This window comes from Odocoileus virginianus, chromosome 3, assembly GCF_023699985.2.
Source record: "Odocoileus virginianus isolate 20LAN1187 ecotype Illinois chromosome 3, Ovbor_1.2, whole genome shotgun sequence".
Taxonomy (NCBI): Eukaryota; Metazoa; Chordata; class Mammalia; order Artiodactyla; family Cervidae; genus Odocoileus; species Odocoileus virginianus.
In genome coordinates, this window is record NC_069676.1 from 10,205,394 (window position 1) to 10,230,023 (window position 24,630).

Below are 24,630 nucleotides of genomic sequence, written 5' to 3' on the forward strand. Positions count from 1 at the left end.
AATTGTTTTCTTTCTGTTGCCCCAGCCTTCACCCCACCCCCACATTTCTGCTTTCATATCTAACCCTTCAGCTTTAAATGTCCCCCTCCCCTGAAACTTTAACTGGCTTACCCCAGTGAAAAGTGAGTGGGGCACATTCTATTTTGTATGATTAGACAGTTGCTGGCCCCCGATTCCTCGTACCAGGCAGCTGAGCCCAGTGTCACCCCAGGACCACCAAAATGCAAATGGATCTTTCTCTGAATCGCTGCAAAAATCTGTGGATTGCAGGGCATCCACCACTCCCTGATCACCAGGCAGTGCCTCCTGCTTGATTTGGCTGAGCCAGAGGACATTTTGCCAAGACCTGTACCACCCGAGAATTAATATCTCAGCTATTTGCATACTAGTTCCACCTGCTCCCATCACCATGACAACCTACTTCCCAAAAGGAGCGAGAAGAGAGAGACTGGACTTCTGAGCCTCACAGTTGATCCTTCGTGGGATGGGGTGAAAGGAGGGGCTCTGTCTTTTAATACTGATTCTTATAGTATCCCCAGTTTGCTTTGGCCAGTCTCCTCAGCACCTTAATCCCATGCACCCCAAGTCATCCATTGCCCCCGTGGACTTCACTGAATGGCTCTGTAGCTTAAGAGCTGTAGGACCAGAGTCCAGCCCAGCCTTTTTCCAGCTGGGTAACACCATGCCTTTACCTCTCTGGGCTTCATCTTCCTCATCTGTAAAATGAGCCTACTCCTAATAGCAGCATCTCACAGTGGCTCTCGTGGGGACTCCATGAGTTAATAGGTGCATGTCCTAAGGACAGGAGAGCACAAGGAAGCAGGACCATCCATCCTCTGGATCTAGGGACTTGAGCATGCCCCGGGCAAGCTTTCCGTAATCCTTAGCAACCAGATGCTGAAGTGATTAGCTGGCAATGGGATGCGGGAGTCATGCAATCAGCTGCCTATTCCAGGCAGATGATGGCAGATCCCCAAGAGGGAAGGGGGAAGGGGCCTGACTTCAAAGTTTCTGCCCCTTTTGAGTTCTCCTTGGAGACACTTGGAAATAAAACATCCTGGAGACTGATATTAGGCCTCTGCAGGCTGAGCTTGTTAAAACTCCGTGGCAAGCAGAGCCAAAGAAGAAACAAAAAAAGGGAAAACAAAGACTCTCAGATCCCCCTTCATCTGAACAAGGGGCTCTTGGTCCCGAGCATGAGGCTGTCCCTTTAGCAAAAGGCACGCTGTGGTCTCAGCCGCCGTGTTATTTAGTACAGTCTCTCTAGGTGGTGACCAAAGGATTCAGATTCTCTTTGAAATGATAACTTCACTGAGCCCGCTTTTGGGTAGAGCTCTACTTAAAACAATACATAAAATGATGAGGAAATATCCCCAACCAGCTTTTCAACTGATGCACAACTTCTAAAAAGATACCAGGAGGGGATTAGCATTAGCAGCCTCTTTGTGGGCTGTGGAAGAGGTTGAGGAAATATTGGTTTAAGATTTATTTCATTTAATCCACACCATCAGAGCTGATACTCAGTGTCCAGGGATCAGTGTCAGTTTCCCAGGGCGGCTGGCAGTCCTCGGTGTTTGCGGTGTTTGCGATCCCTCGGCTGATAGAAGGATCACTCCAGTCTCTGACTTCATCTTCACGCTGTCCTCTCCTCTCTGTGTGTTTCTCCCCTTGTCTTCTAAGGATGCTTGCCATTAGATTTAGGGTTCACCCTCATCCCTGATGATCGCAAGATCCTTAATTACATCTGCAAAGACCTTTTGTCCAGAAGATGGGTACGAGGAACTTCCCTGGTGGTCGGGGAAATTCCCCAGTGGTTAAGAATCCGCCTGCCAATGCAGGGGACACGGGTTCAATCCGTGGTCCTGGAAGATCCCACATGCCGCGGAGCAACTAAGCCCGTGTGCCATGACTACTGAACCCGAATGCTCCAAAGCCTGCGCTCCGCAACAAGAGAAGTCAGCACTGCAATGAGAAGCCTGCACATCACAACTAAAGAGTAGCCTCCACTCGCTGCAGCCAGAGAAAGCCTGCCCACAGCAACAAAGACCCAGCACAGACAAAAATTAAAGCATAAAAAAAAGATGAGGAAACTGAGGCTCAGAGAGGTTACTCAAGCTACAGAGGGTCACACAGCTAGTGAAATGGCCTTGGTGAGACTCAAAGCCCAATCAGTCAGCCTTCTGAAGTGTCAGTCTAGCACCTGCAAGTGAGGAATTTGCCTGGGCCTGTCCTCCTCCCTGTGAGGCCTCAGAGACACAAACCCCAAAGTAAACTACCTCATCTTTCTTCTGCTTGGTTAAAAACACACATGGACTTTTGCAAGTTAAAATCTAAAATTAAAACAAGGAATATGGTACTGGTGGTTTAGCCAGTGGAAAGACCTCTGGGAGACGTCAGCTTTTTTTTATGAATTTTTAAATTTTTAAATGGAGGATAATTGCTTTATTTTTTATTGAAGTATAGTTGATTTACAGAGGCCGACTTTTTTAAATTGTTTAAGTGTTAGATAGATTCAGGGTTCCAGATAGGGCCTTGCGAACCAAACCCATGTTGTCCAGGGGCCTTGGTTCCTGTGATTGCATCTAATCTCCCAGGTGTTCCATGAACGGATACAATCTGAGGGCTGTCTTTTGCTCGCTTTTCGTCTCTTGAGTGAGTGTGTGATGGAGATAGCCTGACAAAACCGTTTTCTAGTATACCTGACTCAGCTTCTTTGGGCCTCAGTTTCCTCATCTCTGTAATGGACACAGGAACCATTTGGGCCTCATAAGCTTGCTGCAGAAGTTAATGAGTTGAAATGGAAGAGAGGGTGGCCCACTCTTGGTGGTTACAGAGAGTATGTCAAAGATCTCCCTGCATCCGGCAACTGTGGGCTGAACCCCCTGGGAGATCTCAGACTGTTTAGTAAGAGAGCTGCAGTGTCAGGTTAGGGTTAGCATGGCTTCGGGAGCCATGTAGTCTGGGTCCAAGCTGCGTCTGCCACCAACTAACTGTGTAGCCTGGGGCAGGGCCCTTCCTGTCTCTGGGCCTTGGTTTCCTCATCTTAAAATGGGGATAACAATACTACCTGCTCCCTGTGGTTTTTCTTGAAGATGAGCTGACATGTGTCATGTCAGGCACACAGCAAGCACTAAGTGAGTGTGAGCTCTTAGGAGGAGCCATGGGGCGCATGGGGTACAGAATTGGGGGTTGCCTTTCAGAAGAGCCAGAGGGAGGGACTCCCCTGGTGGTCCAGTGGTTAAGGCAGCACTTCCACTGTAGGGGTTGCGGGTTTGATCCCTGGTCAGAGAACTAAGATCCCATATGCCATGTGATGGGGCCAAAAAAAAAAGCTGTAGGCATTTCCACCACTAAAGAGGTGGATGTCTGTGGGTCTGCTTTAGCCACCCCTGGAAGCAGTGTGTGTCCTTATCCTGCCAAGGAGCTAATGGGAGACACACACACAGGAGCAGAAGGGTTTGGGTTGGAGAGATGTAGGCACTGGCAGAAAGTTCCTTTCCGCTCTGATTTCTCCATGAAGGAGTAGCCTCATCTCCTAGGAAGCAGCCCTTCTGGCAGGAGAAACCCCACACTGAAACCTGCAAGGGTGGGCACTTACATTCCCATGGGGTTTTTTGTTTTTTTTTTAATCTTTTGGCTGCACCTCATGACATGTGAGATCTTAGTTCCCCAACCAAGGATTAAACTCGCATCCCCTGCATTGGAAGTGCAGAGCCTTAACCACTGGACCACCAGGGAAGTCCCCTCCTCATGGCATCTTGATCCCTAACAAGAATGGACTGGGCACAGGAGAATTTCAGAACACAGCCCCTCAACAGCCAGTGTTACATGGTGGAATCTTAGGCAGGATCCAGACATGCCCCCTGTATGTTCTAAGTCACTCACGGGTTCTTTTTTGTCGGCCTGCCTGCTGCAGAGAGAACCAGGGCTCCGGGGTCCCCGTGTCGGGCCCCAACCTGTCGACCACGCGGCCGATCCAGCAGGACCTGGGCCGCCAAGACCCCCCGCTGGCCGAGGATATTGACAACATGAAGAACAACAAACTGGCCACCGCAGAGTCAGCCAGTCCCCACGACAGCCTCAGCCACGCCGGCCTGCCCCAGAGCCCGGCCAAGATGGGGAACAGCACGGACCCTGGCCCCACGCCGGCCCCCACCACCGCAGCCACCAACCCTCAGAACGCCGTCAGCCGCCGGACAGCCAACAACCCGGGGAACCCGTCCAACCCCGGCCCCCCCAAGACCCCTGAGAACAGCCTTATCGTCACCAACCCCAGCAGCACCCAGGCCAACTCAGCTAAGACTGCCAGGAAACCTGACCACACCACGGTGGACATCCCCCCGGCCTGCCCACCCCCACTCAACCACACCGTCGTCCAAGGTACGAGCCCCAGTCTCGCACGCCCCTGGGCCGGGGAGCCGGCCTCCTGGGCTTCCTCCCCAGAGGCGCAGCTAAGGGACTCCAGATAGTGACTCCACCTCTCTGGCCTCAATTGCTTCCTCTGGAAAATGGGTAGAGATGTAGTTCCTGCCCCCACAGGAGCTGCTAGGAGAATTAAATGATATGATGCCTGGCAAGTATTCAACAGGTTAGCAAATTTTCCTGCATCCCAGATTCCCACAGGGGAGCCAGGAAGCCCCCATATCTGAGGGGTCAGCACATTCCTGTGATGGAAATTTGGGGGGAGTGAGATAATTCTCTAGGCCAGCGCCATCCAAAAGAAATGTGATGCAGGCCACCTGTGTAATTTTTTTCTTTTTCACCTGTGTAATTTTAAACTTTCTAGTAGCCATGTTAAAAAAGAGAAGGGAGGAAAAGAGAGGAAGTGGGGGGGAAGAAGGAAGAAAGGCATAAGTGATTTAAAACAAAAAGAGGGACTTCCCTGCCAGTCCAGCAGTTAAGACCCTGCCTTCCAATGCAGGAGGCGGGGGTTCCATCCCTGGTCCGGGAACTGAGGTTCCACATGCCGCAGGGTGTGACCAAAAAGTTTAAAAAATAAAAAGAAACACATGAACTGAACTTTAATAATAAATTGTATTTAACCCAAATGCTACTGATTTATATCCCAAATGTTAACATTCCCGTGTGTCATCAATGCTTTTTAAATTATTATTACATATATTTACATTCTTTTTCTCCTACTTGGTCTTGAGAATCTAGCATGTTTCACACTGCACACCGCAGTTTGGACTAGCCATGTTTTAAATGCCAGACAGTGCAGGTCTAGGACCTTGAGGAATTGGCTATTTTTGCCTCTTCCCAAAACCTCCCACATGTAATATCATGATCCGAGAAACACTGGAAATTTGGAAATTATCCCCTGGGTTTATTATTTTTAAGATGATAGCAGTAGTCCAGTTCTATGCAAGAGCTGTCCATAAGTTTACCCTGTAAATCCTTGCCACAGTCATATAAGGTAAATCTTGTCATTGTGCCCATTTCACAGATGAAAAAACTGAGGCTCAGTAAGGCTCAGCCTATCCGTAGACCCATAATGCAACTAGGCTGCGGGATCAATGCCCAGGAGGGTGGTGCCTTGCCTCAGTCAGGAGAGGGTTGTTAATGGGGGGAATCCTGCATTTTGACTATGGGAGGGACTCAGTATTCCCATCTGTAAAGTGGGGCTTTGGGGACTCACCCTGCCTGCCTCCAAGTGATAACATGAAGGTCATCAGGGACTGAGGACAGGTCTGTATTCATATCCGGTAAAGATCACAGCAGACTCAAGGCTGTAGAGTGATTGAGAGCAAGCCCTCTGGGGCCAGGCTGCCCAGGTTCAACTTACAGCTTTGCCACATCCCAGCCGTGTGACCTTAGGCAAGTCTCTTCACCTCTCTGTGCCTCAGTTTCCTCATCTGTAAAGTGGGGATCATAAAGTACCAACTTTATAGGGTCCTCATAGGGTCAGGTGAGGATTCAATGGCATAATATGGTGCCTGGCACATAGTAGACACTTTGTGTCAGCTGCTTAATGCCTGCTTTGGGAATTAGGCAGGAGATCAGAGGTGGGAAACCATGGAGGGAGCCCTGTGTTGGTTCTTGTCCCAACAGTGAACAAAAACGCCAACCCAGACCCACTGCCAAAAAAGGAGGAAGAGAAGAAAGAGGAGGAGGAAGACGACCCCGGGGAAGACGGCCCCAAGCCCATGCCCCCCTACAGCTCCATGTTTATCCTCTCTACGACCAACCCGTGAGTATGGCCCATGGCCAGGGCAGGGGGCCCAGGGCTCTCACTGGGACAGTGAAAGTCAGGCCAGAGGGCAGACCCAGACAAAGGGTAATGGGGGAGAGTCGCCTCTAAGACCATTATAATGTCCATGGAGAACTTTTGAGCAATTAAAAAATGATGTCCCTTTCTTAAGTTGTATAAGATAGAAACTTATCATAAAGTACTTATTTCAAAAAACTGATTCCAACTGCTTTGTTGGAAAAGACCCCCTCCTGCCATCAGCTAGAAAACCATTATCATAAATACCCAAATCTACACTGTGCTGTGAGAGGTGTCCTGTAGAAATGGCTGCCTTGTGCAGTGCACGGCATTTACAACTGTACATGACAGCCCTGTTTCCTGAGTTCTGCTCCCAACTTCTGCTCCATGAGGGTTTGGGTTCTGGGTAGATGGTCTTTAAATTCCATGGCCCTTTGTCTTGGGAGGGCCTTGAGGAGGCCAGGTTATTTAGAGGAGAAATTTACCCCATCTATGTCTTGCTGGCTCAAAGGTTGTTTTAGAATAGCATTTGTCCAAAGGGTGTTTCTTGAAACTCTGGTCCCTCAAAATGCTTCTTGACACCAAGAAGAATCACATCAAATAAGCCGCAGAGGAAATGGCTTTCTCTAACCTGCCTCTCGGAGACTCAGCCTGTGTGTTTACTTTTTTATTTGGTTGCCATTCTCTATTTTAATAAATAAATTCTTACGTGGCACTCAGCACCAGGCACGGTTCTGAATGCTTTACAAATAAAAAAACTCACACAATAACCCTATAGGGGTTGGTACTCTGCTTATCCCCATTTGACAGATGAAGAAACTGAGGTCCAGAGAGGTAAAATCAAACAGCAAGCAAGTGGGAGAGCCCAGACAGACTGAATCCAACATCCCTATTCTTAGCCACTCAGCCCTGCCGCCATTCATACAATCTCATGATATTTTTTATCATTATTAGTCCACTTAAGTTAATTATCTCATTATTGTCTCATTAGTGTGTTAAGGCCTGCAATTCATAATTTAAGTAACTAACTTTTTGGAGCCCCTACCATGTACCAGGCATATATTAACTCTTTTGATCCTCACATTCTTATTATTTAGACACTATTATTATGGTCATTTCACTGATGAGGACTCTGAGGTACAGTAACTTGCCTAAGGTCACTCAGCTCATTAAAAAAAAAAAAAGAAATCTACTTAACCCAGAATTTCCCAGTTTGGTTTGACTATATGACATCTTATGCATAAAAAGCTTTTTCATCTCCTACAGATTCAAGGACAGTATTTCAACTCCGTCTGTGAGTTAAGATGTTCCAGGAGGGTGGTTTGGAAGTGACAGGAGCTTATAAACAGAGATGGGAATTATCTTCCTCTGCAGAGGGCTCCCCTGCCCCAAGAGGGCCCCCAGGGGTAGGAGCTTGATACTCTGTTGGGTGTGGTGGGAGTTAGAGATCTCAGGCAGTAGCAAGTGATACAAGGAGATGGCAGAACGAAAGGGCTCAAGAGCCTGTTGTCTGAGTGGACCTCTGCACGTCTGCCTGTCCTCAACAGCCTTCGCCGCCTGTGCCACTACATCCTGAACCTGCGCTACTTTGAGATGTGCATCCTCATGGTCATCGCCATGAGCAGCATCGCCCTGGCGGCTGAGGATCCTGTTCAGCCCAACGCACCACGAAACAACGTGAGTCTCACCCAGCAGGCTCCTTCCCAGCCCAGCTCCTCCGTCACTTTCTCCTGCCTCATAAAAAGCTGATAGCTGGGGTGGAAGGAATGTTAGGGTCACCCCTGGGCACAGCCCCCGTGGCCACTGGTTGGGAGGGGAGGCTCTGATTCTGGTCCTGATGAAGGGTGTTCCTTGAGACAGTGGTTCTGTGTGCCTGGTGGGGAAGAGATGGCCCAAGAGTGGCTGGGGCTGAAAATTGCTGGAATCTCCGATGAGGAGAGTGAGGCTGGCAGGATGTGGAAGGGCACACGCTCTGCATGGAATGTGGGGGAGTCTGAAGGCAGAGGGTGCTCCAGCAGGATCCCCTGTGCAGCCAGGTCTCACCAAACAGAGTTTTTCATTCTGACTTGAAGTTTTGAAAGAAAGGATTGTTTTGACTCAGAAAAGTGAAAGTGTTAGTCTCTCAGAGGTGTCCAACTCTTTGCAACCCCATGGACTATAACCTGCCAGGTTCCTCTCTTCATGGGATTCTCCCAGGCAAGAATACTGGAGTGGGTTGCCAGTCCCTTCTCCAGGGAGCTTCCTGAACCAGGCATCGAATCCAGGTTTCCTGCATTGCAGACAGATTCTTTACCATCTGAGCCACCAGGGAAGCCCTTTGACTCAGTCACAAACTAAACTTTTAGTTAGGCACAGCCTAAACTTTGAGGTTTCAGAGGGCTGCTGCTGCTGCTGCTAAGTCGCTTCAGTCGTGTCCGACTCTGTGCGACCCCATAGACGGCAGCCCACCAGGCTCCGCCATCCCTGGGATTCTCCAGGCAAGAACACTGGAGTAAGTTGCCATTTCCTTCTCCAATGCGTGAAAATGAAGTCGCTCAGTTGGATACGACCCCATGGACTGCAGCCTACCAGGCTCCTCCATCCATGGGATTTTCCAGGCAAGAGTACTGGAGTGGGTTGCCATTGCATTCTCCGTTTAGAGGGCTAAGAGAGCTAAAAAAAACTCTCCTTTTGGGGACCCAGGGTCTGCTAATAGCCCCTGTCCACTGAGCACTTGCCGTGTTTCAGGCACAACCCCAGATGCTAGGGGTAATTCCCATTGGACAGATGAAGAAACTGAGGCTCAGAGAGGTTAAGTGACCTGTCTGGGGCCACACAGCAGAATTCCAATTCTGCCCGCCCTAGATCTCCCAACGCTTACCTCAACTGTCTCCGTTTACCAAGCACTTAGTGTGTGCATGTCCCCGCTTGAGTCCTGCCGAGCAAAAATGAGTGGGGTTGAGAGGAGAAACCAAGGCACTAGCAGGCCAGGAAGTGACAGAGGCTGGACTGATGGCTGTACCATCTTCCCAGCTCCCTTCTCTACCCCCATCACCCCCCACACATAGGAACCATTTTCCACTGGGAGCCAGGCCTGCCGCCCTCGCTAAGTAGGTTAGGAGCCTTGGCGAGGCTGGCAAGTCCCATAAATCAAGCCCGTCTGCAGCTTACTTTGCACTTTCCCTGCCTTCGCAGGCCTGGCAAGCCCCTTGGGGACCTGATAGGGGAGATGGAAGGAAATAATTAGAACAAGGCTCCCAGAGGAACCTGGTACCAGGGCAGGGCTGAGGCTGCACTCTGTTATCTCCTGCTGCCCGCTTCCCCACCCCCCAGGGCCCAGGGAGCCCAGGCTCGGGGAGGGGGCATCCCGAGAGAGGTCAGCAAACCCTCTGTTGACTCTAGGAGACTGGAGCAGGCTTCATCTCTGGCAGGGAGAGGACGGGCATGGGGGATCCAGGGGAACCCCTGAGCTCCTGGGGGTGTAGAGAACCCTGACAGGTCTAGGAGCAGCCCCCTGTGGAACATTTGCAAAGCTCTGGCTCCCCCACCCCGCCCCATCACTCCATCTCCCAGTTGAAGCATCTCTCCCCAAAGCCCTCCCTCTTCCGGGCTTCCCTGGTGGTCCAGGGGATAAGACCGCACACTTCCATTGCAGGGGGTGTGGGTTTGATCCCTGGAGAGCTAAGATCCCACAGCCAAAAAACAATTTGAAAGCCCTCCCTTTTCAAGTGCATGGTGGCCCCTTGTTGGCAGCTGACACCCTGGGACCCCTCACAAGTTCTGTTCATTAGCTGGTCTGGAACAGGCCTCAGAAAAATGAACAGAACACATACAATCCATTCATTTATCAAGGATTGTAAAGTGCACACACCCATGTAAGCACCACTCAAGGCAAGAAGTATTAATAGAACAAAACAGACCTCAACCACAGGCCCCTCTTCGATTCCTCCCTCCCTGTGAAGCTGGGTTCACAAGCGGGAACAAGGTCTGCAGACACGTTCAGGCGTTATGAGCTGGAGCAGGCAGGGTGTTGCTACTAGCATAAAGAGGGTAGGGGTCAGGGACACTGTTCATCACCATGTAGTACATAGGGCAGCCCCACCACAGAATAATCTGACCCCAACTGTCAATACCATTTAAAAACCCTGCCCTAGAGGTATCCCAACCCTCACTTCCAGAAAGAACGTTTCTTAGTTCCTCTAATGTTCCCAGCTACGCATGCGTCCTTAAACACTAGAATTTATTTCTTCCCACTTCTAACACTGAACAGATGGAATAATTCTGTGCGTCTCTTCTGTCACTCAACCTTGAGATGAGTTCTTATTTTCTTGGGTGGCGACAGTCATTCTTTTCCATTGCTGTGTGATATTCCACTCTATGGCATAATTTGTTTATCCGTCTTCCAGTTGACATGTATTTGGATTGTCTGCAGTTTAGAATGCTGTCACCATACCCCCTACTCCTGACATGGGGGTCCCTGGGCTTGACTCTCTCTAGGGTATAAAATCAGAAATTGAGTTGCTGGATCATAGAATTTGCATATGGATCAGCCCCAAATTTGCAGCCAGAATGTTTACTGAGTGATACAGTGACACGCACCAGCAACATACAAGGCCTTCACTGCTCCACAGTCTTGCCAACACTTGGTGCTATTGGTTCTTTCACTTAGCCAACCTGGTGGGTCTGGAATCTCATCAGGATTTTGGTTTGTATTTCCCTATGATAAATGAGACTGAGAATTTTGGATTCCACTGAGTCACAGAAAATTGCCATTTGTAGCAGTCAAAAGGATCTACATGTTAGATATGGTTGAACCTAATTTATTGGTCTTTTGATTTCCTCCTGCTCCATTAATTAAGTTCTCCAGAACTTGATTCATCTGACCACCTGGCCTATCTTTCCTCTACCCCCTTGCTGCTCTTCTTCTTTCCATTCATTGCTTTATTTAGTAATTATTTAATAAGCAGCCACTATGTGCCAGGTGCTGAGCCAAACATCAAGGATTGACAAGGTGTACGACAGTCCTGCATTCCCAGAGCTCACAGAGCACCAGGCCTTTATCCATGTTGTTTCAACTGCCTGGTACACCTAAAATGCTCTCCCACCACCATCCCCTCAGCCTTTCCGGAACCTTCTAACCCTTGTACCTGCCGCCCATCCCAGGAAGTCAGCTATCCTGGCCACTCTGGTCTCGGAGGGCCCCTTCAGGCACCACACATGATGGGAATGTGAGCTGTGATCACACAGATCTCAGAGCCCAGCTCCTGCATGACCCAGTTCAGCCCCAGCCTCATGTGTTCATTCCACAAGCATTTCTTGAATATCTATAAGCTGGAGATAGCAGAGGGACAGGCAGACATCCCTGCCCCTGGGAGACTGACATTCAGGTAGGGGAGATGGACACTGACATTATTAGTAACCATAACAAATAGTTTGCCAGGAAGTGATAATTGCCAGGGGTGAGGGCTGTGGGGGAAGGGGTAGACTTGCTCAGGAAGAGTGCAAGCTTCAGGAAAATGGAATTTTAAACAGGCAGTCAGGAATGTGATATTTGAGCCAAGCCATAAGGAGGAGAGAGAGAATATCAGGTGGAACATGGGAAAGTCCAGGCCAACAACCTGTACAAAGGCCCTGAGGTAAGACTATCCAGGGTGGCAGAAGTGGACTGAGCCAGGGGAGAGTGGGACAAGGTGAGGGAAGGAAGGTTACCAAACAGATTTTCCAGTGCCTTGTGGGGTCACTGACGACTTTGACGCTCACCCTGAGTAAGGTGGGAGCCATAGAGGGTTCTTGAGCAGAGAAGGGGGCAGTGATGGGACTTGTGCTCACAGGCGCCCTCTGGTGGCCTGCTCAGTAATTAACAGCCCTCACTACAAGGCAGATCTGAGGTCAGCCCCTGGGGCTGCCGCGTGCTGGGCACTTTGCCAGCATCCTCATGCCACTCAACATCCTCACGCCCAGGTCACACCAGGGATGTGCTATGGCATGGCCAGGAAAGAGGCCAGAGTGCAAACATTGCCCATCCAGAAACCACTAATATCTGGTCTTGTGTAAGGTAGCGGGGAGAGGGAGAATCAATCCACTCTGATGAGGGTATGGCTGCGTACTTGGGAGGAAATGGATGCCTCAGTAAGGTTGGTCCCCAGTGTCTGTCCTGGAGGCTAATCATGTTTAGGAAACTCTATGTGGGAACAGTTGTTGACCCAGGAGACCAGAAGGTCAGAAACACTGCGGGATCAGACTTGCTGCCAAAAGAGGTAAGAGTCTTTCCTGAACTTCCCTGAGGCCACCTCTAGTCCACATAGAGCTTTGGGAAAGTGAAAAAAGGCACCCTTCCCATTGGTAAGCAAACCAGCCTTAACAATGATTTTGTTAGGACTTTGCTGCCATCTGCTGGACAGTCTCATTCACAACATACAGATCTGCAGCGGGACAGGGTGGGAGGGGCCCTTGTGCAGTGCAGGACCTGCCCCACTGTACATGGCTGCAGCATTTTCTCATGTGGGTGGAGACTCTGTTCCTTGGGGACTTTGCTAGAGGCCACATACCCCAGTGGGCCATGGCTAAGTTCACGGGGGTTCTGCTGGAGCAAGCCAGTGATCCACTGCCTCCTTGCTTTTATCCCCCGCAGGTGCTGCGATATTTTGACTACGTTTTTACAGGCGTCTTTACCTTTGAGATGGTGATCAAGGTGAGTGCCAGGGCTCCACAGGATTCTTCACTCTCAGGAATGCCACCTTGGTGCAAGAGGCTCACCCCAGAGATTGGAAATGTTTGGTGTGTTTGAGGAACACCAAGGAAGTTGATGTGGCTGAAAGTGAGAGAGGAGAGCGGGGAAACCAGAGCAAGGAGATGAGAGCAGAGAGGTGACAGGGATGAATCAAGCAGGAACCTAGGGGCCACAGGACGGTCTTGGGCTTTTATCCCAAGTGAGGTGGGAGCCATGGAAAGTTCTGAGCAGAGGGACGTGACGACTCAGGTGTTCACAGGCACCCTCTAGCCTCTGTGGGAGTTCAGACTTGGAGGAGGAGGAGCGGGGTGGGAGGGGGGATTAGGGTGGGTGGGAGGCGGGGAGTAGGGTGGGTGAGACCCAAGAGAACTGGGAGCAGGTGATTGCTCTGGTCCAGGCAGGAGATGATGGGAACCAGTCAGGGTGGTGGCAGAGAAGGTGGTAAAAAGTGGGCAGATTCTTGGAATGTTTGGAAAGTAGAACCAATGAGGTTTGCTGATGGATCTGATGTGAGGTGAGGAGCCGGGGGTGCCCTGAGGTTTTGACCTAAGAAGCAGCAAGTCCGAAATACCTTTCCCAAGGTGGGAAGCAGCCTTGAGCAGGGGCTTCTCACTCCTCCCCCGGGCCCCCTGGCCTCTGACCCGGCCCCTCAGGATGAGGTGGTCCCGCTGCCTACCACGCTTCCTCCTGTGGCCCCTCCGCCAAGTCTAAAAGGGTAGATGCTGCTCCCCAGGGTGGGGATGAGTGATCAGAGCACTGTCTCTTCTCCCTCCTCAGATGATCGACCTGGGGCTCGTCCTGCACCAGGGTGCCTACTTCCGTGACCTCTGGAACATTCTCGACTTCATAGTGGTCAGTGGGGCCCTGGTGGCCTTTGCCTTCACGTAAGTCTCCTCTTGAGGACTCCACTTACCACTTTATCCCTCCACCCCCAACCCACTGGATCAGGGGACACGCTCTCGAGGTGTAGAGATGGGAAAGTGGGGCTCTGGGGTGGCGGGAGGCATCTGCATGCTACCAGGAAGAGCTTCGATTGGCTTTTGCATGATGGCCACCATGGAGGAAGAAGGAGAAGGGCCCCCACCTTCTACCTCCTCACACAGCCATGCCACCAACCCTTGCTGTGCTGCTTTCTGTAGACTAGCCCCACCAGGACATCTCATTTTCCTTCTGCTCTACAAGCTCCGCTGTCTCTTTGGGGAGCCCCTAAAAAGACAATCAGGAAATGAATGTGCATGAGAATTTGGACCCCCACCCTATGCCTGAAGGCCCTGTAATTCTAGACCTGATGACTCCCCTCGTGTGTCTTGAACTTCTCCTAGGACACTCTGAAAGGTCATGTCTCATCAGGCCACTCCAAGATGGCACCCAAGTTGTGGGCAGCCATTCCAAAATAGCACCCAAGGGCTGAGAAGCCATTCCAAGATGGTACCCAGATTCTGGGCAACCATGTCAAAGTGGCAGTTGAGTTCTGGGCAGCCATTTCAAGATGGCACCCAAAGGCTTAGTAGCCCTTTCAAGATGGCACCTGAATTCTGGGCAGCCATTTTAAGATGGTACCTGAGGGCTCAGTAGTCATTCCAAGATGGCACCCAAAGGCTTAGGAGCCATTCCAAGATGGTGCCCAAATTCTGGGTGACAATTCCAAGATGGCATCCAAGGGCTGAGTAGCCATTAGCCCTTAGGGCCTTGGTAGCAAACTTAGCAGTACATTCCTCAAGTCACAGATGTTTGGGGCAGGGTCGAAAAACCTAATCAGCTCCTAATCCAGAAATAAGTCCTTTTACAGACCTTGTCTGTGCCCAGTCACAGTGGATCATTCCTAAAAAGGAGTCTCAAAAGGACTCAGACCCAGCTCACCCACATACTGAGAAATCAGGGGCTTCCTCTGTGCCTCTGCCTCCTGGTCCCCTCCCAGCAGACCTGGACGAGTCCTTGAATGGCCCCCTGACCAAACAATGAGGACTTGGTTTGTCAGGAGGCCAGCGTGGTGACCCATTTCCAATTTAAGGGCTAAAGTGGGCCACTCCTGGGAACACAATGAGGTCAAGTTGTGTCAGAAGAGCTAGAAGTCTCCAGAGTTTCTGAACACCTCTGAGCTGGTGGAGATGTACCATGAAAGTCAGGAAGCTGAATGTATTTCTGACTCCAGCCAGACTTCCCATCTCCTTCTCTTTTTCTTCTACTTTCTCCTCCTCTTTCAGTCCACTCTCCTTCTACCTTCTTTCCTTTTCTTTCTCTTTTATTCCTGCCTCCCTCCTCTCCCCCTTCTTTTCTCTCTCCCACTTTTTAACGTATTTGAGTATTTAATCATCAATGATAGTGATCATCTTAAAAATTCAAGAAGTTTGGCTACATTGTTATTAAGATGTCCTGTAGATTTAGCAGTAATAATAATCAAAGTGAAGTGCACAGCAAATTAGAGAAGATTGCTACAAATAAAACAAAGCATCCATGGCCTTCATATATAAAAAGCAATTACAAATCAGTAAGAAACACTGAACCTTAATAGTTAAGTGAGTACAGGACTTAACATGGAAATTTCACAAAATGCTGATTAATAAAAATGACCAAAAAAAAAAAAAATTTCAGCCTCATTGGAGTTAGATATATAAAATATAAACAAGGTACAATTGGTTTCTTATCAAGTGACCACAAATTTCTTCCCCCCAAAATAGATTTTAAAAGGCAATACACTGTGTGTATGAGAATGTGATTAAATATGTTTCTCCCTCCATCCATCAGTTATCTGAGCAACTGCTACAAGGTCAGTGAGGAACCATGCTAGGTTCTGAGAAAGTTTCAATTCTGAAAAGCCTGGGGTGAATCCATCTCAAATCCCCTTCCCTCCCTTGCTCCTATTTCTGTCTTTCCCCCTCTTTCTCTTTGCCCCTTTTCTCTCTCCTTCCCTGTCTCTGACTCCCTCTCCTGCCCCCTCTCTCTCTGCCCCCCAGACCCTGCCTCCACTACCCCTCCCCCTCTATTCTTCCCCTCCCCTCCCCCAGTTCTCACCTCTCCCCCTCCCTAGCCTCCCCCATCCTTTCTTCCCTCTCCCCCTCCTTCTCCCATCTCTTTTTCTCCCTTCCATCCTCTCCCTTGCCTTGACCTTCTGCCTAACCTGGGCCATTCACTGTGGCATCAAAGACCCAGTCCCCATCACGTTCCAACCTGGGGTGGTCTCCAGGACCAGGGAAGGCAAGTGCAGGTAGGCACCCCCTCCCACACTGCCTCCAGCCCTCCAGGATGACATCTGCCCAGCAGCTCCCAAGTCCCCCAGGGCTCAGGAAGAGACCACATCCACCTCCACACACAAACCCCCTACTTTGCCCGCTGTGGCCTGGCCTGGGTAGTGGGTTTTGCCCTCTGTTTTACACCCCTAGGTGTAGTACAATAGAAGTAGTGTCTGCTACCCATCAGTTCATCCTTGGAACTTTCCTTCCAGACCTCTGTGGGAGCCAACAAGTTTAATCGCTAAAGAGGGGGCCCCCACCATTGCCCTGTCCCACCTCCATCCCCCGTTTGACCTCGCAGTTTGGGGAACAAGCCTCTCAGTCATAGAACTTTTGCCATAATGGGCCTAGTTTCCCTGAAGCCACAGTTAGACTCAATTTGAAGCAAACCTAATCTGCAAAAAACAAAATTATTTCTTCACCCGGAATCAATCAGCAAAAGGATTCTTTGTGTTTGCAAAAGAATCTGCCACAGGGAGCTGATTTTGTGTTTTTAATTTTTTGAGTTTTCGCTTTAAATATAAAGTTATACAAGGGCATTCAAAATGAGCCTACAGCTCACAGAAATCTGGCGGCATGTTTGCAGAGTCAACCTTTGAAACTGGTTTTATGAAGTTGCTACAGGCATAAAGCCAGCCAGTCCATGCCCTTGAAAATCCGTTTCAAATTGTTTTTTAAATTCCTATTTGAGGAAAGGGTCTGGAAAGAGATTTCAGGTCATCCCTATAAGTCTCAGCAAACTTATATGTCTTGCAGGAACTGGGATGTGTACAGTTTTGCCAGTGGGATCCTGACGAGTGTTAGGGACATTCTTGGGGGTTTAGAAGGGCTGACAACGCGGGGAGCACCTTTCTGTGATGGTCATAGGGATGGAATAGGTAGGCTCTGAGACCCCACCCCTGCCACACCCTCCCCACCTCACTGCCAAGAATCCATCTGGTCCTGCCACTCCCCTTCCAGGGCAGGGCTACAGGCCAGACACAGCTGGTGGAATGCCTTGATCAAGCAACTCCTGCATGCCTGAGGCCATTCCACCAGAGAAGGAACCCTCAAGCTGCTATTCTTTTCCCCAGAAAAGTTTCAGAGTCCTCCCTTTGGCTTCAGGTTCCTGGCCTCTCTTACCTGAGGTCTCTTGCCCTACGAGGCCTTTCCTTGTTACCAGATAGATGTCATATTGGCAGGAGTGAGGGATGCTCTGAGAGCCTCCACTTGAGTGCCCAATCCCAGAGTCCTTTGCTTCCTTTTTCTGTTCTTTTAATTCACATTTTCTGTCCTGGTTGCCTGCTTCCTCATAGACAAGGCTGAGGTACCTACCAAGTATGAAATGAACCTGATTGTTTGAAAAAAAAGGTTCCTGCAAGCCTGTTTGGTTTCTCTCTAGATGGGCAAGGCCCTGAAACTCTCTGTGCCTCAGTTTCCCCATAAATTTGAGACACTTGACCGGGTAATAATGACAGTAACAGCCTCCATTTACTTAATCTTTACAGCCCCATGCAAGAATTTCTCATATTATTGCCTTTTTGTGCATGAGGAAACTGAAGCCCAGAGAGATTGTGGGGGGAAATGAGTCTAGCAAGATCACTAAGGGCTTAATGGCTCAGCGGTTGAGAATCCGCCCGCAGTGCAGGAGACCCAGGAGACACAGGTTCAATCCCTGGGTTGGGAAGATGTCCTGGAGGAGGAAATCGCAACCCACTCCAGCATTCTTGCCTGGAGAATCCCACGGGCAGAGGAACCTGGCAGGCTACAGTTTGTGGGTTCACAAAGAGTTGGACATGACTGAGCGACTAAGCACGCAGGCAGGATCACTAAGGTTGAGTTCAACTGTTATATTCAAGGTTGCCGCCTAACTCTCAGCCCTGAATGTGGACGCTTTCACAGATTAGGAGGATGAGACCTGACAGCCCGACCTGGCTGGGTTCCTTGAGTCTCCAGCAAGGCCTAGAAGTCCAGGGGACGAGGGCATGAGACTATTCCCTTCTTTGTCAAAAGGAATCTTGCTGTTCTGGCCTGTTGGGGTGGAGGCAAGGATTCTGCAGTGCTGATTGTGGCCCCGTCTGGGATATGGGAAGATGATCCCTGTGGTCTTCCAAAGGATGTGTCGAAGCTCTCGTGTCGGTTTCTAGCCCTCCTGCATTTTCCCCAAATACGTGTGTGTGTGTGTGTGTGTGGGTGGGTGTCCTGCTCCATCTACTGACTGTGTGTTATGTCCATGCGACCACCATTAACACACCATTTCATGAGTCACCACACATGACATCACGCTCTGTGCCCATGCATCGGGATGGCCAGCTGACACCTCTCAGCAGCTGGCGGATCGTGATCCTGCCCTCACTGCCAAGAGTCCATCTGGCGCTGCTACTCCTCCCGCAAAGCAGGCCAGCACAGCAGGCAGAGCATCCTGGTCAAGCCACTCCTGCATGCTCAGGAGCCCAGCTGCAAGGAAGCCAAAGAAGGAAGCCATTGTTTTTAATTAGCCTCCTCAAAACAGGCCCTACCTTTGAAGGCATTCTTTTGTGTGTGTATGAGGAAATGGAAAAAAATAGAAGATTAGAGTGCAAGATACACAAACCTGGGTTTGAATATCAGTCTGTCACTTGCTGGCTGTGTGACCCTGCATAAATCACTTTCCCTCTCCAAGTCTCAGCTGCCTCATCTGAAAAATGGGTGTAATGGTACCACCCTCTCGCAGGCAGACACAGTGACATTCAGAAGACTCACATATTACACCTTATGTCATCCATCAGGTTGAGCAGAAATCACTGTTGTTGGAAGATTTCTCCAGGGACTTCCCTGATGGTCCAGTGGTTAAGATTCCAAGCTTCCACTGCAGGGGGCATGGGTTCTATCCTTGGTCAGGGAACTATAATCCCACAAGCCATGGATTAATGTTTTTAAAAGTTAAAAAATAAATTTTTAAAAAACCTTCCTCAATAATCCAAAAAAGGAGAATCTATACAATTCTGTCTATGCACTAATTCCTAGATACACTGAGCTTTGAGAACCACTGAGGTAACATGAAAAGGTAGCAGGAGGAGGAAAAATCCAGTGGGAATAGTTGTAGGCATTAAACCATTATATTTTTAGAAATATCAGTCATTTCAGAGGCGGGGGCAGGTGGGAAATTCTGAAGAGTATCTGTGTGGCAGTTCCACTGTTGTATTAATAATGGCGGTCAAGTTTCTCACAGCTTGATCTCCAGTCATGGCTGGAGGGCCGTGATAAGACTGAGCCTTGATTCCCAAGATGAGTTGTGCAAGGGGCCATTGCCAGGAACAGAGAGGTTTCCCTGGGCCCACATTTTCCCAAAAGACTCTTGAGAGTCGCCCCTTAACTTCATCCCAAATTGGAACTCCTAGCGGCCTTCTCTCTTCATAACTTAGGGGGTAAAGTCAGGGCCATAACTGTGTGTCCAACCTCAGAATCCCCAAGGGCTGTTTCACAGGTGAGGACAATAATTCAGGGCAACTCAAAGCAGCTGGATTCTTTCCTCTTGCTTTGTGAATAGGTACTTCCTGTTTACCTGTTTGCTTTATTCCAACACTCATCAAGTGCCCATCCATCCCAGGTGAAATCTATTAGAAAATTAGTTCAAAAACAAACACACAAAAAATTAAAGGCAGTGCTGGGATTCAAACCCAGGTCTCCCCAATTCCAAAGGTCATCCCCTTCAAGACATTTCAAAGGACTTCCTTGGCGGTCCGATGGTTAAGACTCCGCGCTTCCAATGCAACGAGTTGCAGGTTCGGTCCCTGATCGGGGAACTAAGATCCCACACGCAGCACAGAGTGGCCGGTGGGGAGCAAGGGGGAAAGACATGTTAAAGCCTTCCAGTCCCAGAAACCCTGGAGAAAAGGGTTTTTTCTCCAGCTCTTGGCAGTGACCTTCAGTGGCAAATCCGCCTTCGGTAGTCGATAACTTTCTGGCTGTCCTGCGACTTGAAAATTTGGCTTCCTCGGTGCTGTTTGGCAGTGCTGGGAGCCTGCCAAGGGCAGGGGTCGGAACGGAGGTCTTCCAGATGGAAGGACGGACGCCATCCGGAGCCACGAGCCTGAGGCGGCGCCCCCTGGTGCCCGGGCGGGGCGAGGGCGCGCTCAGGTGTGCGTGCGTGTATGTGCGTGTTCCGTGTTCTTTCTTCTGAGGCCGCTTACGACCTGTCTCTCCCTCCGACGCCACCTCACCAGGAGCAGCACACGGTAAAGTGCCTCTCTCTCTCTCTCTCTCTCTCTCTCTCGTTCTGTCTTGTTCTCTACGCCCTGATGCAGCCATGACGGTCCTGGGCCTGTTTACGTAGCTTCGTGTCATTGCCACCATCCTGTCGCTTGCGGTGACCAGAGCCCCTCAGCCTACTCCCCAGGGAGCCCGAGCCTGGGGGGGTCTTGGCCACTGCCTCTCACCATGACCCACCGTTTAGCCCAGTTCTTGGCAGAGAATGTAACGGGCATGGAGGGCGCTCGCCCCGTGATCTGATTTCAGTAGGGCAGACCAGCCGGATGGGTGGTTATCAGGGGAGGAATGAGTGTCTAACTTCCCAGGTGGGAGAAGCGTGGACCTTCCAAACAATGAGGGCTTGCCTGCTTTATGAGGAGTAACTCTCCTCCTCCAGAAACATCCACCGTCTCAACAAAGTGATTTGAAAATCTGGTTGTTTTCTGTGAGAACGCCTTGATCAAGCCATTCCTGCATGCTCAGGAACCAAACTGCCGGGAACACTCTCCTTGGTGTCTCAACAAAGAGGATTATTTCAGCCTCTCCCAAGGGAGATGTGCCTCCTGGGAGAGAGACATCCCCACAATGGCCACAGAGTCCTTTTTAGATGGGTAGATGTGCCCCAGGAGGTGTGTTCCCAAATGTCAGCAGTTTGCTGCATCAAGATTTTAGCCAAATTCAATGCTGATGTACAGCAGAAACCAACATAACATTGTAAAGCAGTTATCCTCCAATTAGAAATAGATTTTAAGAAAAGAAGAAAAAATGTTAGCCAGTTCTGCATACAACCTAGATGTCCACTTGCTTGACTTTTTTCCCACCAACATAGAGCCTAAGCTTCATTGCAGTTTGCTAGAAGACCTTATGTCATCCCCGTACAACCAGTATCGTTGACCTCAGATAGGAATGGAAACTGCAAAAGTGAATTCAACAAAAGTGAAACAGCTGCATTGCAAGTTGTTGCATTCAAGCTAGGTGCTCTGTTAAAAGGGAAATTAGTGAGTGCTAAGGAGACATAAAGGGAATCCCTGGTGGCCCAGAGATAAAGAATCCGTGTGCCAATGCAGGAGACTCAGGTTTGGTCCCTGAGCCAGGAAGGTCTCCTGGAGGAGGAAATGGCGACCCACTCCAGTATTCTTGCCTGGGAAATCCCATGGACAGAGGAGCCTGGCCGGCTACAGTTCCTGGGGTTACCAAGAGTCGGACATATCTTAGTGATTACACCACCACCTCCAGGGAGGCATTAGACACATATGAACACTTACCAGAGATTTCTTTCTGACCAAAGCAGAAAGCCTGAAAGATAACTTGAAGAAAACACAGCTGTTTCCCTGTGTGATCCTGTTACTTGTGTCTGTGTTCTGCCTAAAAGCATCTCAGCGACTCTCCTGGTGTGTCTCGTACTTTGGGGACACAGCCTTGAGAGCATAGAGCTGACTTCGGTTTAGATAAAGAAAAAACCATGCTCAGACTGCTGAATCCTGGAGCATGGCTGTGCCTGACAGGTTAAAGTCCAATTCTCTTTTTCTATGAAAAGTGAGAGAAAGGAACCCTTAAAAAAAAAAAAAAGTCATTAAAAATGATTTTGCACCTGAATAGACAGGCACACCATGGAGGGTGTCTCTGGGGCAGCTCCATTCATGACCCAAGAGGTAACTGTAGGGAGATGTTTGCTCAACTGGTCCCCAAAGAACTCCAATCTGGATCCATTCACATGTGTCCTGAAACTACACACCAGGCATGTGCTGGGGGCGGAGACAAGAACCAAGATTAAAGGGAAAATGAACACATAGAAGGATAAACCACAGTTCTGCCTTGGAGGAATGTTCTGCCTAAAGCCAGGGCTTCCCAGGTGGCTCAGTGGGAAAGAATCTGCCCGCCAGTGCGGGAGATGCAGATTCCATCCCTGGGTTGGGAAGATCCCCTGGAGAAGGAAATGGCAACCCCACTCCAGTAGTCTTATCTGGAAAATTCCATGGACAGAGGAGCCTGGCGGGCTACAGTCCGTGGGGTCACAAAGAGTTGAACATGACTGAGCAAGTGAGCACACACACACACACACGCTGTCTAAAGCCAGAGCCAATGACAGAAACAAAAGCTATTCTGAATGAGCACTGGGGTTTGGCAGAACCCAGAGGCAGTCAGCAGAGGCCATTGCGTGAAGGGACATTTACCTTGGGCTTTGAGGGCTGCATAGCTCTGTGAACGGAGCAGTGAAGGAAGGGCAGTTCTAGCCGCAGGAACAGAAGCCAGAGCGTGTGGCTGGGGTTTGGGGTGTGTCATGATCAGTGGGGATGCAGAGGGAAAGGTAAGTGGGGTTAGATGTTTACGGGCCTTGAATGCCAAGTTAAGAGGTGGCTCTGACTGCTAGGAATTCAGATGCTCCAGAGGAGTTTGGAGCAGGAGAGTGACGTGATAGTTTTGGTCACTGTGTGCAGAAAAGGTGGAAGAAGAGAGAGACATAGAGTGCGGGGGGGGGGGGGGGGGTTGGGGAGGTGGATCATGGGGGTCTGACCTAGGATGGTGGCCATGTGTAGGAGGGCGACCTGTTGGGGATGAGGATGAACATGACTTGGGTTTCTGGCTTGGGCAGCTGGGTGGGTGGTGAGTTCCACTAATCACAAGGCTCTGATGGCCACACCCAGTGCCCATCGCGGGGTTGAGGAGTGGGTTGAATTATGGTTGGCTAAGGGTGTCATGGCATCTACAATGCTAGGACTCATGCCCAATAGACCCTGGGCTAGACTTTTATGCAGCAGCCTGACAAAGATGAGCTGAGAGACCCTGAAAGAATGAAGCAGTGATTCAACATCAGCATCTGATGTTCTAGTTCTTTTTGCTGCATGGGTCCAGGGGATATTGGGGCAGGGGGTGGGGGGAGGAGAGTTCTTGTGTAAATGCCACTTTAAGGACTTTATGGATCCTGTTGGAAATGTGGGGGTGAGGGCACCCCATTTTCTAAAAGCTCAGTAAGACCAGCTCTGAGGAGAGCACATGAGGTTAGGGTAGGGGCCAGCTCCTTCATGCTGGATCTAAGGGCTCCCCCCATGCAGTTGCTCAGGCCCAGCCCAGCAGTGGAGGGCCCTCAACAAACCCAAGAACCACAGAAGGCCATCTGCTCACTAACCCTTGAGCCCAGTTGCAGCAGGGGAACTGATGCTCTTCAGCAAGACAAGGTTATGCCAGGTTTACCCCAGATTCCTAAGCCTGGGAGGCTGGGGTCATGTGCGGCTGCAGGCCACCCACCACCCAGCCTGACCTTGGCTCCCTCTCTTCCCTTCTCCCCATCCTAACATCCCTCCACAGTGGCAATAGCAAAGGAAAGGACATCAACACGATTAAATCCCTCCGAGTCCTCCGGGTGCTACGACCTCTTAAAACCATCAAGCGGTTGCCAAAACTCAAGGTGAGATCGGGGTATTTGGGAGATCTACCAGGGTTGCCATGTACAGTTGAGCAGTGCTCAAGAGCACTGCATTGAAAGGGATGCTGCTACTTTTTATGTTGGATGTACTTATTACTACAACTTTCCAGTAGATGGCAGTAAAGTGAGTTAATGGAACAAAATCTGTGTATTATGGTAATTTTCCATTAGGTGAAATGTCTCATGCAACATTGAGATCCCTTTTCCTAATTCCCTTGAAGACATCATGTGGATAAAACAGGGCATAACCCCAATCTGGGAAGCAGGAAACTAGGTTCCTGGTCCCACATAACCTTAAACTTTTCACCTGCCTATTCTAGGCTCCAATATCTCCTGTTCCAAAACAGCATGAAGCAGCATTTCCCAAAAACTTGTCATTTCAAATTTAAAAAAAGGAAAGAAGAAAGGATATGAAGCTTAGTCATTGAAACACCCTGTTTCAATTTATATTGGACCTGTATTATCCTTCTTAATGTTTAAGTCAAGTCACTTTATTTTTTTTACTTAAGTGGATTTATTTTAAAAGGACATGCTTGTCAAGTTTCTCAAGTTGGAAAACCAGAATCCACTGTTCATAGAAGGTAAAACTAAATATCTGTTAAAAAAAAAAAATAAGATAACTGTTCTCAAAATCTAGCCCAGAAGAGTTGCCTGACAAAGATTTTGAGTCTGGATGCTCATTCTTTCTTGCTTAAAAAATGAAAAGTGCAGGGACTCCCCTGGTGGTCCAGTGGTAATGATGCCACACTCCCAACATAGGGGACCTGAGGTTCCACCCCTGGTTGGAGAACTAAGATCCTGCGTGTCCTGTTTTGGTGGGCCAAAAACAAACAACAACAACAACAAAAAA

At 49.6% G+C, this 24,630-nt stretch overlaps 1 protein-coding gene across 7 annotated transcripts in view; it reads left to right on the forward strand.

Moving 5' to 3' along the window:
* CACNA1A (calcium voltage-gated channel subunit alpha1 A) overlaps positions 1 to 24,630 on the forward strand; it is a 370,739-nt gene that overhangs the window by 292,757 nt on the left and 53,352 nt on the right. For all 7 annotated transcript variants that reach the window (XM_070463180.1, XM_070463188.1, XM_070463192.1 and 4 more), the window contains 6 exons: positions 3,917 to 4,380; positions 6,052 to 6,190; positions 7,756 to 7,885; positions 12,819 to 12,878; positions 13,695 to 13,801; positions 23,663 to 23,762. In XM_070463180.1, the coding sequence (XP_070319281.1) occupies positions 3,917 to 4,380; positions 6,052 to 6,190; positions 7,756 to 7,885; positions 12,819 to 12,878; positions 13,695 to 13,801; positions 23,663 to 23,762 (1,000 nt within the window). The remainder of the gene's footprint in view (positions 1 to 3,916; positions 4,381 to 6,051; positions 6,191 to 7,755; positions 7,886 to 12,818; positions 12,879 to 13,694; positions 13,802 to 23,662; positions 23,763 to 24,630) is intronic.